Source organism: Ostrea edulis, chromosome 9, assembly GCF_947568905.1.
Source record: "Ostrea edulis chromosome 9, xbOstEdul1.1, whole genome shotgun sequence".
NCBI lineage: Eukaryota > Metazoa > Mollusca > Bivalvia > Ostreida > Ostreidae > Ostrea > Ostrea edulis.
This window is the reverse complement of record NC_079172.1, coordinates 59,707,958-59,723,901: the sequence shown is the minus strand read 5'-3', so window position 1 is coordinate 59,723,901 and position 15,944 is coordinate 59,707,958. Positions and strand designations below refer to the sequence as shown.

The 15,944-nt window shown below is 32.5% G+C and overlaps 1 protein-coding gene across 1 annotated transcript in view; it reads right to left on the bottom strand.

The window, feature by feature from the left end:
- Positions 1-1,170: 1,170 nt before the first annotated feature.
- Positions 1,171-15,944, bottom strand: part of LOC125658266 (slit homolog 1 protein-like) — a 229,518-nt gene continuing 214,744 nt past the window's right edge. Inside the window, exons 9-14 of the mRNA XM_056149727.1 lie at positions 10,679-10,926; positions 8,256-10,552; positions 5,295-5,470; positions 4,898-5,079; positions 4,591-4,704; positions 1,171-4,397 (exon numbers count right to left, since the gene is read on the bottom strand). Coding sequence (XP_056005702.1) covers positions 10,428-10,552; positions 10,679-10,926 — 373 coding nt within the window. The 3' untranslated portion in view covers positions 1,171-4,397; positions 4,591-4,704; positions 4,898-5,079; positions 5,295-5,470; positions 8,256-10,427. The remainder of the gene's footprint in view (positions 4,398-4,590; positions 4,705-4,897; positions 5,080-5,294; positions 5,471-8,255; positions 10,553-10,678; positions 10,927-15,944) is intronic.

The window sequence follows — 15,944 nt, the reverse complement described above, 5'->3', positions numbered from 1 at the left end:
AGTCAATGATTTAATCAGATTTATGCATGGCAGGAACATACATTTTGTTGGAGTCTTTTTCAATAACTATTGTAAAACATCTTGTTAACCATAAGATATATCAAACATACTTATTTTATCATTCTTATTCGTTACTAAGATACATTACTTGAATAATAAACAATCAATTCTAGAAGGATGGAATTACCTTAAGTGCCTTAAATCCAGCACAGCGAACACTGTAGTGAGGAAGAGAGTACATCCATACATTAAGTTAAACCCAAATCCAGTTCTAACAGATGGGATTCATTTTCCCTCTTTAAGAAATAACATTTTCCTTAATGGAGGTAACAAGTCGAGCATGTTTACAAGAACCTGCATGTCTCATTTGTGTGCAGTGATATTCTGTTCACGTCATGATGATTAATTCATCATCAAATCCATTCCATTTGTACAGTGAATTGTCAACGTATTGCTGATATAAATAAGACAAAAGAGAGTTTCAAATACTTAAAAACTTAAAGGTATTGCCACCCTCCTGTGACGTCGTAATATTTTGCAAAGTCAATGATTATCAAGAAATTATCAAGAAATCAAATGAAAAGCATTAATATTTATTCATGACAAGAACATACAATTTGTTGGAGTCTTTTCCAATAGTTACTGTAAAATATCTTGTTAACCATAAAATCAATTATATGTTTTAAAATATTGATACCAAGGGTAATAACTCTGTTTCCATTAAATAATTTATCAAGTCCATTATGCAATCGAGTTCCTCCTTTTTTCACAAACATTTTGTATATTTTTTTAAAGAAACACTTTCATGAAATTGTTATGAATACTATTACATCGTTACATCCAGTTTTTGTGAATTATTGATAATGCTTTAAATATCTTCCCCTTCCCTTTTTAAAGAGAGCTATAGACGTTTGAATCTTATTCAATCAAAATGAAGCACACACGAATGCACGTGCAGATAATTGCAAGTTTCTGACGTTGATAACAGGTATATTGTGCTAATTGATAACTATTTTTATATTAATACCGCAACATATTTTATTAAGTTATTTCATCATTTATACTTGTTACTAAGCTTTATCATTTCAAGAATCCAGAATCAAATACAAGATTGAACCTATAATTTTAGAGGGGCGGAATTACCTTAACGAATGTGATGCCACAATACAATGAAATTTGGATTTTATTGAAGAAAGCAAAAATAACAATGGAAGAAAATATAGACATTCATTATATGTTGATGACACTACATTTATTTCCTATGGCCGAGATTTATGGCTAGAGAACTATATTATTGGTCCTGTGTATCTGAATAACCAAGCAATTATTCATCAGCCAAAGTTGTATGGATTGGAAAACAACATCCTAAAACAGGAAGTGTCATTTCACATCTTAAAGGGAAGTGTTATGTCACATACACGGCAAACTAGCAACCCAACTTTATGACAAACAAGATTATTTCACCTTCTCCATCGTCAATTCCTACATTTATGTATCAATATTCCATTACCACCTGTATATGGTGTTCATATATCATAACTGATTCGTGACGCAAGAGCTTGTTCTGCGTACAGGCAGTTTTTTAATCGAGACAGGATACTGCCAAACAAGTAGATGGTGCAGGGGTTTCAACAGTCTCGTTTAGTCAGCATTTCGCAAATGTTATGGGCCATTTTAACGATCTAGTTTGCCAAGACAACCTATCATTGGGCCAAATGCTGTCCGACGTGTTTCATACCGGTTGTTAGGCCGTTCTTGGCACCTTAATTTTGACTACGGATACCTTCGTCTCCATGATCAGGATATAGGGCTCACGGCGGGTGTGACCGGTCAACAGGGGATGCTTACTCCTCCTAGGCACCTGATCCCACCTCTACTGTATCCAGGGGTCCGTGTTTGCCCAACTATCTATTTTGTATTGGTTATAGGAGTTATGAGATTGATCACTGTTCGTTATCTTCACTTTCCATTAATGTTGATCATTAAACAATACATATCTTATAATAAATACAGTAAAACACATAATGAATTCATACTTAATATGTATACGGTGTGACCGTTGGACCGAGCGAATCATGTAATGGTCATTGGAGTGTCCCAAGCTGTAATCATAATTCCGTTAAGTACGGTAGATTATGATTCATTTAAAAATATATGTTTCTAATGAAATTTTCCTTGCGCTAAAACCCAGTAACATCTCAATATTAAAGGGGTTTATATGGGGACAACAGTTTTACAGGATCCACCTATTCATTGAACGCGGGAAATAAAACGCAAGGCGACGTAAACTGTGCATTGTGACGTCACATTTAGCCTCCACTTTTTTCTCTTTTTCAAAGCAAACAATTATAAACAACAATAATACATTCCGTATACAATGAAAAAGGCCGTTATATAACTAAACAAAATTAACCAATAAATTCAAAATGGTAAAAAAGTAACCGTAATTTTATCGTATATACTTATTCAAAGAAACTCATGAACTCGTTCATCTATTAAGTCGAATTACGGTTTTATATGTAATTATTTGCTAAAACCTGTTACAATGATAATTATACTATTCACTTTGAACAAACTGAGTGTTTAAATTACGAATTGCACGTCAGAGTCTTCTATTATTGGCATTCAAAATAAAACACGAATAACTGTTGAAGCAGGTAATGAAAAAATAAATGGCGGCGCCCATATGGATCACGAAAATTTCAGTGAACGTATATAGAGATTATCTCTTTTTCTTTTGCTTATTTTGACTTTTTTCTTTTACATACGTGTTACCTTTAGAGCCTTGCTTCGCGGATAGGGCCTTCGGCCCGTCCGAGCTTCGCTCGGTATAATAAAGCGCGGTTACAGTGAACACAATTATAATATACTCACACTTACAGTAAAACACGGTTACAAGGAACACAATTATAATAAACTCACATTTACAGTAAAACACAGTTACAGCGAACACATTTATAATGAACTTACACTTACAGTAAAATACTGTTACAGCAAACACATTTATAATGAACTCACACTTACAGTAAAGCACGGTTACAGCGAACACTTTTATAATAAATAAATATAATAACCCTAACCCTAACCCTAACCACAATTATAATATACTCACACTTACAGTAAAACACGGTTACAAGGAACACAATTATAATAAACTCACATTTACAGTAAAACACAGTTACAGCGAACACATTTATAATGAACTTACACTTACAGTAAAATACCGTTACAGCAAACACATTTATAATGAACTCACACTTACAGTAAAATACGGTTACAGAGAACACGCTTATTATGAATTCACATTTACAGTAAAACATATAATGAATTCATAACTACAGTAAAGCACGGTTACAGCAAACACATTTATAATGAACTCACACGTACAGTAAAACAAGGTTACAGCGAACACGCTTATGATGAACTCACACTTGCAGCAAAGTGATTTTATTCCGTGTAGTTTTAGACCACATCCTGAACTTTTTAGATATAATGATTAACGTATTACGTCTGTAACAAACCAAGAACTTCGCTATAAAAGTGTTTTACTGTATATGAATAGAACGGAGTAAAATGTAAAAGTCTTAAGACAAATTAATTATTCTAATTTTTTTCGGAAAAAAATTGTTCATAAATAACGGTTAATTCATAGTGTATGATAATCAATAATAGTAAATCATACTTATTTCAATGATAAATATATTGTGCATGTAATTCAATACTAAGATACATCAACCACATCATTTTGTGTATGATTACATTTATTTACTAATTCACTATTCTCTTTTTCTGTCCTATAAACATGACTTGTACAACAACATACTATTATTTTACGAACTTACACAATCATCCAGGTAAAAAGTATACTATTAGATGTGTTTTAAAAATACTTTAATAACATATAAAAAATGTTGGGAAAACATGGTACAAAATGTTTTATTCAAGTGATTTTGTATGGTCTCAGAAACGTGTTTAAAACTTTTTTGTAGATAACATTTTAGCAGAATGTTTTAAAAACATTTCATGAAACATTATAAAAAGTTTTCTAAGAGACACTTTAAGAACATTTAAAACAAACGTTTTGAGAACATTTCAAAGAAACCATTTGATAAAATTTAGAAGAAATGTCTTGAGAACATTTATAGAAACATTTTGAAAGCATTTAAAATTCAGTTTTACAATATTATATATGACATTCTTCAAACAATTCTGATAAATGTTTTCAAACCCTTTCACAAATGTTTTATATAAATTGTGAATATGAAAACCTGAACTGTAACAAAATAAACAACACTTTTCTTTACAAATAAAGTTTGTATTTTTGAAAAATCACTCGATGTTATTCCGAATCTGATGGAGATTCGTCGTTTTAATTTGAATTCCTTTCCATCTTTTATCTGAAAAGAAAGATTTGAACATGAAACCTAAATTCACAAAACTATTACTCATTTTTGCGGACAACTGTATGTACTATGTATATTCAAACATCTGATGAGCCACAGGTGATATGATACAGAGTTGTATATACAAACTAGCATAAGATTTGACGATAGTTTACTGTATATTCCCGACGACCAACTTCATTTATACCTTAGCATAATTAGTTCCTCCAGGAAGATATGGAACAAACCCGAGAGACGTCTAAAACTTCTCGTTTGATTGTCTCAAACGAGATAGTTTTCTTCGATGCTTTACGTGCAGTAGCTATAAAAATGTGAAATGGAATTCATTGTAAAAAGGTTATATTATGGTGCGTGTGTTTAAAACCGTCAAATTACAGCATTAGTTGAAATGACACATACAACATGTATTGAAATTAAATCAAAATGATGGAACTGTATCTTTTAGTTTATTATTTTTTCATTTAATATACCACACTTGCATTGTTTAAACTTACAAAGGATAATTTGGTAAAGTGGTGTTCCAATAAAGGCAATTTTTTCATTTCTGACCAGTTCCAGTTGTGATATGAGATCCATTAAACTGCTTCATGCAATTGTTGGTCATAACACATCTCATTATTGTTCTACTAATCTCTCCTGCATTATCTCCAACGTGCAGAGAGGCTATAGCATTTATCTAAAACAAAAATGTCATGTTTTAATTGCAGTGCATGCATGTATAGTGAATGTATTTTATGGGATGAAACGATGAATTATTAATCATACTGTACTTAAATGAAAACCACTTTTGAATTAATATTTACGAAAAAATAGTTTACATGAGAATTGTCTTTAATCAGTATCTTTTATAGATATACACATTCATTATACATAAACTATTTGATTCCTTACCAGTTTCTCCGTTGTATTCTTATCTAAGGAGTCTTGGAAGTCTATTTTCCCTGCCGTACCTGTTTCCTGATGGTAATAGACTTTCAATGTAGTGTCAAATTCTACATTCACAGAAGACACCTGGTGGCTATTGATGGCAGTTGTATCCTATTCCAGGGAAGCAATCTTGAAAATATCTAAAATATGATATCACCATGCATATCATGCTAGTGCTGCATTATATGTATTTGCGTATTAGTAAATTATGTATATTTGATGTTAGTATTTCAAAATTCATGTTCTTAGAATTTGAATTTCTTTTGTTTACAAATCAAAGTATACCTTACAATTGCTAAATATACATAATGAATCATTTTCATACCATTTAGAAGATATGAATATCAATGTTAATTACAAAAGTATTCTCACATTAACTGACTGTACAATAGCTCTCAGATTTACAAGAATGGCTTGGGGTTTCCAAAACTTTGACCTACACAGAATATCAAATCGCGAGAAAATTGCTAGGAAAAAAACTAGGATCGGCTGTATTAGTATTGGCCATAGCATCCAACTATGTCATTCCATTAACTCTCAGTAAACACATTGAAAGAGGGAACTTAATCCCTAGAGCATGCCCACAAGCAAATGAAACGGATTCCCTTGTTCAAAATAGTGTTGAGGTCACTTTTACCCTTGTTTTTTGTTAAAATAAAATATATGTTTTAAAACTGATGTAAGATGATTACCGGTGATTTAGAAGCATAAAATCATTAAATCAGGCTTGGCAATCAATGTTGAAAGCAGAGCGAATTAGAAGATGTCTTGTTCGTCCAAAGAGCTGATCCACAATGTTCTAAGTATTAATAATAGACTTAATTAAAGTCAAATGGAACGAGTTAACTATATCACGTTGATAAATAGTCAAGTTAAGTCATACCTGAAGACATTCGAAATACTAATTTATAAAGCTATCCCCCTAGTGTATCATGTAAAATCTTTCTTTCGATTCCAAATGCACCCTACCCAGGGGTTTATAATTTGATATAATCCCTAAAAAAAACCTTGCATCCACACAATTTGGGATGTTTGTATATAAAATGTTTAGCGTGGTCCTGCTGCGCTTGAAAAGAGTCTTTAAAATTTGTACAATTTGTTCTCGTGTAAAACTTTAGCTACACGGGTTAGCTAACTTTAGTCCCGTACTTTAGCTACACGGGCCATGGTTTGATCAAAATATGATTCTATAGAGCATTGGTGTGCTTGCATAGGAATATGATTAATCACGACTAGAGTTCTTGAGAAAAAGACCATTCAAGGTATACATTCCCCCATAAAATTTTTATCCCCTGTTGTTCCTATTACCCATCCCTAAGCAAACTTGAATCTGCTCTACCTGAGGATACGAATACCGGCTCTGTTCTTTTGAGAATATCATTTTCAAACATTTCTTAGGTATATGATTAAATCAATATTGTAGACCAAACCTATCCGTGCTATCTCGGGACATTGATTTCATGTAACGTGGATTATCACTTCATGAAGATGCTTGCATATTGATGTGACTAGTCCCGGCCCTGCTGCTCGTGAGAAGATTTCTAAAGATTCTCTCTTATGTATTCTTATGTGGAAATTTGATACTTATTGAGATCCCTTCCCACGTCCCTCGCCCACCCACACACTCAGCCCCCATGGTACTGTCACTCTTGATGGTTTTAAAAGTTTCCATGATATAAAACCATGATAACCCGTTGTGACCCCATCCTATTCCGGGGTTGGGGTTGGCATTGATTTGAACAATTTTATATTTGCACTACTTGAGCATATTTGTCGATCAAAATGACAAACATGACCTAGTTGTTCAAATTAAGAATCTTTTAAAAGACGTTTTACTATATATGTTCTAACTTTGATCCCTTATAGTGGTCCATCTTTACTCCGGGAGCCACACATTGGACGAACTTGAATCTCCACTTTCTGATGATGCTTGCATATTATTGTTACCAAAAATGGCCCTGTTGGTCTTAAGGGAAACTATGTTTTTAAATCCCCTGTGAATTTCCAACTAAAACTTTGTTTTCGAATTTTTCCCTACCCCTGCAGCCAAGCTAAAACTACACAACTTGAGGAAAATTCCATAATGATATGATTTTATCTAGACTCTACTGTTCTCGAGAGGTAGATGTAAAAGCAATAATTTCCTTTATGTCCCAATGCAAACTTTCGATCCCTCTTTTAACACTAACCTACCCCTGCGGTTCATGATTTGAACAAATTTTAATTCACGCTAATTAAGAGAGCTCTCACGAAAGTTTTGTGTTTTCTGGTTTAGTTGTTTTAAAATGTATGATTTCAAAGGCTGAAAATGAAAAACCTTTGTCTGAAATCTATATTTTATGTTCAATCTAAGTTGACTACACTTCATATCAAATATATAGCTGTATATGTTTGTCTTTAGAGTAGATGTATTGCTTGAAAAATTATAAAAGCTTCATGTATTATCATTACTTTATCTGAGAAAGAGATATATAGATGGGTGGTGTGTGTGAGAGAGAGAGAGAGAGAGAGAGAGAGAGAGAGAGAGAGAGAGAGAGAGAGAGTATATATTGGTATGTTTGTATGTTGGTATATATGCACGTCCTATCTAAGAATTTGTCGTTCATGTAGAGACATCACAAACGTTAGATGAAGCGCCATTTTTGACAAGACATGACGCAAATGGTCCTAGCAGTGAGAGTTTATTACAGTAATAACGCCTAGCGTGACATGAGTTTGACGCTTCGCCAGATGATCCTATCAGCGAGTGTTCAGGACTATACAGCAGGCGTGTGGAGGCTTTTTTTTTATACTTTGACAAAACAAACCAAATGGTAAAATAAAGCAATTATGGCAATTATGCTAATTAAGATGACGGGATTAGTACACTTACACTGTATGATTTTGGAATGTCCCCATCAATGTGACTCAGAACATTTACGTTACCTGAGTTTATACCCCTGGACACTTTGTTTCGTTTTCCCATGTACATTCGTTGACATTCCATCTACCACTAAGTACAGAGCACTTCTCCAAAATATGTGAAGCTCAAACCTCGGAGTCATGTATCCAGAACCTGTTTCAAAATATCGAATACCTTAATATTTAACTCGGGATTTAAATACGAGATATAAATAGACATTTGATAATTTGTTTCTTTTTCAAATAGAATATTAAATATCCCCCTTCTACGTTTATTCAATATTCACAAACAATTAAATCAAACTATGAACTGATACCAGTGTCATCGAACATGTTATTAGTAACCATACGATTATTTACGTAGTATTTACCTAAGCGTCCAGAACTTCCGGTCCTGGGGATCGGTATCGATACTTACATTACAGCCAACATCCGATGTATTGATTTGATGCAGATTATAGACTGTAAAACTAAACTATAAAAATGTTATTTATAAGATAATGCAATACATTTAATTTGAACTGTTTTGAACATAAGCATAAAGAATTGAATTTTTTTCTCTCTCTCTTTCTCTAAAATTTGAATTGAACTTAAGAACTAATATTCTTTTATCAAATGAAAGAAACAAAATGTAAACAGAAGCACCAAATGTCTTCCACTCAAACCTCGAGCACTGCGTCATCAACTCAAGGCTTGGTAACTCTAAATTCATCCTAGGACACCTCACCCTCTCTCAGTTTCCGCGAACGTTTGTTGTCAATACTCATTCGATTACAGTAACAAACAAATATGTAGATATATATAAACTACACAAGCGCGTTTAATCCATAAATTGACCATTTTCATGATTTCTTCTAACAATGTAAAATACTTACTTGTTCACATTTACTGTAGGAATACAATCATCATTTGATATCAGAAAAAAATTATTGATTGATGTCAAACGGTATCAACAGTAGTAACACTGACAACTAATGGGTATTACCATATTGAGCTTTAGAACAATGATGACGCTGTCAAATATTTCATATTCTCATATGAGGTTAATGTCAAACAGTGTTTTATCATGCATCGTTCTTACACTCCATACTCACATATGTCCAAACATTGTATCATATTGATTAGCCTTTATCGACAGTATATGGTATGTCAGTCTTTGATGAAGAAGCTTGCTGATACCAACATTATTGTAATGGTATCAAAAATATGAGGTTGCAAGACTTCAATCTTGCTAAAGTTATATCATCCATGCCCGCAATATAGACATGCTGACCCGCATTACTCCATCCACAAAATCACGTATAAATCACGCGTGCGCGTTTACCGAATGAATACGAAATATAAATTGTATGCTAAGCTACATGTACTAATTAAGTGAACTAAGTTTACATATTGTATTGGTAACACATTATTGTTTATTTACTTACCCGTGTTCACTGCAGCGATGTAAATCTCACTTTGTTTTACAGGAAGCAGTAGATGGTTGGTACCATATCTGATTTCAGAATTCTGATACACGCATCCCTGTCTTCCTATCATATCTTGCCTTTTTATTTGTTTATTCGTACGTTTATATATCCAACACATTGAATGTCAATTTCCATATCGACAAAACTAGATTAGCCAATAATTAGAAACGTATCAATATTATATTATATACATTTCCTAATATCAATAGTATTGTACTGATATCAACAAAGAATTGATGTATCAAGTTGACTGACTGAAGTTCCAAGATATGTCAATATCGTAACGATATGATATTCACGTTGGATACAATTGATGTGTTATTCATTGTTATGACAGTATTCTTTTATATCGTTACAATATCGACATTTGTAGCATTTAATCTTGTGGGGGCATGCAAATATCGACCTAACTTTTATATGTTTCAGTTCAATAAACAATATTCAATAATGTTGAAAGTTGTAGGAGAGCCAATGTTTGATATCTGATAATGAACAACGATGATGGAAATGAAATATTACTGCTAACAACAGAATCTTAATTTTCCATTTGTGAATAAACTGTATAGTACTTTGTGTATCTTAATATTTCCATTAAACATCATCAGTGATCAACTTAACGTCGTGAATGCACGAAACGAATATATGATTAGAGAATGCGCGGTACTCTAGATATGATCACGATTCATGCATTTAATACATTGCTTTACAAATGTTATTGTACGTGTTACTACTTAACAATCCAAGAAAATTTAGTAAATGTTGTCCGCCTATATATACCAGGGATCACCATTGTTGTAGAGATCACATCATTGTGTGGAGTCACTCTAGTAGTTGTTGTCGAGTCTGCATTACCTTCAATAATTAAATGCATCATTACTTTAGGAATATATGTTAGATATATAGTATGTAAATATATTTTACTACACGCTAAAGTGAATTTAATAATACAGGAGAATTTAGTAAATGTAGAACGCTTACTAGGTAGCATCACTTCTGTAGATACTATAGCAAGCTCTGTAGTACCAGGAGTAACTGTAGTGAAATCCAAACCACAGTTCCTCGACATTTCTTGAAGTTGTAAGTTCTTAAGCTGTGTTCCTCTCAGATTATCGGGGGTGTGACAGGTTGGCTCATAGAGCAATCCTAATCCCAAGCTTCTTGATTTGGCGAAACTGAGGAAGGGGACTAGCTGACAATCACAGTGAAGAGGATTGTTTTCAATTACACTGAAGAACATAATTGTATATTTGTATAACATATAAATGTTAAAACTAAGGTACAGGACAAGTGGAGTGTTGGAATGAGTAATTTAAGAAGACTTTGAAATTGCAATCACGGGATCTCCATCAATTCAGCATCTGAAAGTAGATTGTCAATTCGAAAATCATTTAATATCCGCTTCATTTCTTGACATAAACTACATATATTTACAAAACTTTCCCCTGCATTTTTTAGTTTTGTGTTTTCCAGACTTTGTTTGAATATTACATTTTTTGGCTTGACTTGGATTTCATATTATTTTCTTTCCGGATGAACAAACTTAAGTAGAACTTGCAAGTTACCTTACATTCTTTCTCATTACTTAGGGTCATTTTATGTTCCGGTCTACATCAATGTTAAAAAGGATGACAAAGGAACCGCTACATTATTAGTAGATAGCACAATGCTGGTAGACGTTGGAAAGATATACTTCAGTATTATCCAATACTAAATAAAGAGAAAATCCTAATATATGTGCGTCAAATTCAATGTTGGTTACTGTCGCCGAAAGCATTGTCTTGTATTTAATGGTCGATAGAAAAATGATTTTCCTAATACATGAGGATAGGATTGAATATAAAATGTTCTGGCTATCTCATAGTAAATTTTTGCATATATTTTACTTGGATTTGTTGTCAATTTTATGCATAAACTTTGAAAATAGTGCTGTCGCCGGTATGTTAAGTTTATAAAAAACGTTCGTTACTAGGATCTAAACGAACTATTGATTTTTCAATTTTTAAACATTCATCACATTTAAATCAGTATAAAAATACAAAACTTAGTAAAAATATGAGTTATCAAGTCTTTTTACATTATGTTTATGACTCGACACACTTGAAAATTAATTGTGTTTGAACTTTAACAATCAAATTAAAATGCCCGTTCCCACTGAGTTTAGCAAATTATACACGCAACATCGGTTTAACTTTTAATCGTAATAAACCTTAGTACTGTTAATTTTGAAAATACAAACCATAAGGTAATTATTATCAGAACATCTTTTTAATTCCCTAACTTCTTTTGTGATATAAATGTTCGTAATTTAAATGTTCGTTACCAATGTATACGAAACTTGCTCCCAGCATATCTTTACCAGACTCTGCTTTGCATAAAGGACACCAGACGTCAGAATTGATGACGTAGTCTTGCCATGTGATGCAAATTGACACTTATGGTATACTTAAAGGACACATATCGTGTTTTCAAAGTATACAAAATTATATGCATTTTGTCTTCCTTATGCTTATAGAAATTAATTGTAATAGTTCGTTCGCTGAAGTATTGCGATAATTAGCCACAATACGGACTTAAATATAAGCCCCGATTTCAAAAAGCCTAGTTAATTAGATAGGTAGTCACGTGGTACAGTGACGTCATATGCGACCTTCGTCGATCAACTTGTTGTAAAAGTAGTGTTAGATATTTTTAAAAACTCGGGTTTTAGGGGCCTAATAAATTTACCATGGATAACATTTATTTCGATGTTAACAAATTTCCCGAGTCTTATATCTTTTAGCCACCAGTGCATACAAATAGCGGCCCAAATGTAACGAGGAAAGCGAGTATGAAATCTGCGAGTAAATAATGTTTACATGGGATCACTGTCTAAACACAGGCACCTAAATGTATTTATATATAGAGGGGGTAGGATTTTTCGATCTTTGGCTTTATTTAGCGACTTATTGACAGAAATTCAGGTGCCTGTGGTCTAAACAGAATATGGTAATATGTCATTTCTGTAAACAACTGTAATTAGCGTTGTTGCTTTTTGAAAATAAACAGTGCAATTATTATTAAATTTATTTTGGAGAAGTTAGATAGATCTAAATTATGATACGATTATGTATCATTGACAACTAGGCCTACTGTGACAGTGCATTTCGAAAAAAAAAATAATGAAAATTATCAAACTTATGGTGAAAATCCCAATACCTTTAAATTATTTTATTCAAGCAATTTTATTAATCATTTTTTTTTGTTATCTACACGTTGTTACTTAGGAAGTGGGAGCGCGGCGTGCTAGTACGTTGTTGTAAACACGTACGTGTTCCTTTAAAAAAAAATGAAAGCATTATAATTCAATTCAAAGTTAGAAAATATCATATTTTATTATTTATAATTGAAAGTTCAATTATCTTTCATCTTCAAATTTCTTTTTTAAAACTACCAGTTGGTAGACACTGCTAGCGAAGTTCTGCCTATATGGTGTTACAAGGTGAAGGTCAGTTGGTGCGAGTGTGTATTGAATTTGAGAGCAGAACGGAAAGCATAAGCCGTAGGCCTAAATGTAACAGTGGGTAGCTTCGATAGAACCATTTTCTCGCAGTTTATCTACGTCTTTGTCCAAATGCTTGTTTAAAAAAGTACAGGGACAAATTCTACTGGGTTTTTTATGGCAAAGTCGTTGTGCCGACAAAAAATATTCACGTCTTGTCCCTCATACCTTCCTTCGAAAATTGGAAAAAACAGTCCAAAGCCTCTCTACTGACAGCAAGTACACCCTTAAACGGCACAAAACACCCTAATGCAGTGTTATTTACAAGCCGTTAATGTGATAATTGTTTGTTTGTCAATTAAATCTAATCTGTTTATGAAATGGCTAACAACTGTTTTGAAATCTTCTCGCTCGAGGTCGCATATGACGTCACAGATAATGGCGCGTAAAATATCGAAAAAAATATGCATATCGCAAGATTTGAATTTCATCGCTTTCAAACTCGAAAACTACGCAAACTGTTTCATTTAAAACACATGTAAAGTAGTTTTAGGCATGAAATGAATTAATTTTGCTGAAAAAATTAAAAAGTTTAAAAACATGCGATGTGTCCTTTAAGAGCGATAACGCGGGTAATTTAAATTATGCAATAGATAGGAAAGTGCTCTTATTACAGATGCTCAATAAAGTACAATTTCAGTCTATATATAAACGTATTCTGTTACGTTATTGAAGTTTGTGAATACTACTTTATGACTGAATTCAATGATGATCCATGACATGCGATTTTGTCACACATGCTTAATTACAAAAATCCACGGTAACGAACATTTTGAGAAGGTTCAAGAAAAACTGTATTGCATTACACATTAATTAAAAGCAATAAAGTTTTGTTTTGTGTATCAATGTATATAATTTAAATAAAAGTAAAGATATTTACACACTTTTATTGCAATGTAACAAGGATTCAGTCATTTCAGACTTACCCTTATGGATAATAATGAATTTGTTTGTATTTTTCATGCCTGATATTGAAACGGTACCATTCTATATTGATGAATTACTGGGAATATAGCCAGAGTTGGTACATAGTATTTATTTTTGTTGGTATGTACAGGCCTATCCCCATATAGAACAATGTTAACGAATATTTTAGATAATGGTAACGAACATTCATTTTTAGAAATGAACCATTTAACAGAAAAGCATAGAAAATTCCCTATCTGAGATTCAAAAGGCATACATAGAAAGGTTACAGGAAAAAGACAGTGATATATATTTTGCCAAATTGATATCGGGTCCAGAATACTGAAATACCCGTCATTATTTGCCTGTGTTGTAATATCTCAACGTAGATAAATTTGATACTCCACTTGGGACTTGAAATCATTATTTTCTGGTTCAAGAAGTTCTATAGTATCGAAATAAGCATTGAAAATTATATCTAATTTTTAATTTCTCTTTTCCAATTGAGTTACATTAATATGAATTGATACGATTTCTTTTTATTAAATTTTCCTCGCACAATGATCATATGTCGTCGTATGCTTTTAACAAAACTTTTCATCATATTGTGTATTCAAAACATTAAATTTATTGAAAAGTATTTGTATAACTAAGATATAAGATGAACATGATACAAATAAGTTTTGACTAATTAATTTAAAACGTCATATTATTTCATAAATAACATGAAAGTTGATTTTTTAAATTATTTTTATCATGCCATTTGGACGTACTTATTGAGAAAGACTGCGTAGCGTTTTTCTATGAAAGAAAATTTTTAAGAATGCCAATGGAAATCATGACGTTTTAACTTGTAAAAAGACATCTTTGGAATGTGCGTTTATCATTTAAAAGTTTCACGACTTTAGCGCAATGATTGCAAAGTATATGATAATAAGATATTATGATTAATATTTATATCCGTAATATTGAAGGCTTAAGAGTTACGCTGTAAAGTTTATGTATAATTTGGGCGGGGGGGGGGGGGAGGGCGGGTCCCCGGCAATGTTTATGCATGCATGGGAATGTTTTTCTATAGCTATCTATGCTTGTAAAAATGTCATGGTTTCTAGTAACATGAATTTCGAATTTTCTAATAAGATGATTTTTGTACAGTGTGTGCAGGTTTTTAGATTACAAATGTATAACATTTACTGTAGAGAATGTTACATACAAAGATTGATAGAGTATTTGTTTACCTGAGTAACTTTTATCAAAAGTTAGGTGATTAGTCTTTCCTATGAAATACTTATACATGTATTTGTTTCTGTATAGTTGCAGTAAATCAAACACATATACACGCATTCATGTGTTAATAGACGAATGTACATTTACAAGAAAGTTGACTTTGAAGTGGATTGCATCAGTACAAATACATTTCTTTTAGCCAAAGTAGAATAAATAGGTCAAACTCTATTTTTAAAACATTGTTGTCCGTCTTTATTAATTTGTATCATTTTTGGATTTGTAAGCTTGATAAGAAAATGTACATTGCATCAGTAATAAAATGAAAGATTTACTGGAAAGGAAGTCGGTGTATCTTTGTTATTGACCATGGAATATCATTATATCAAATGCTACAGTGAATGGAGTGTGACCTTTACATTTCCATACTATGCCGTGACAGGTCAAATACATTTTGATAATCAGACGTGTGCATTACTACCTCGCTAAAGCTGTAATGTAGTTCGTATGTATTTCTATATAATGCTGCACCACACGTGTCTTTCTACAGACATACGATGGGATACTAAATCATTT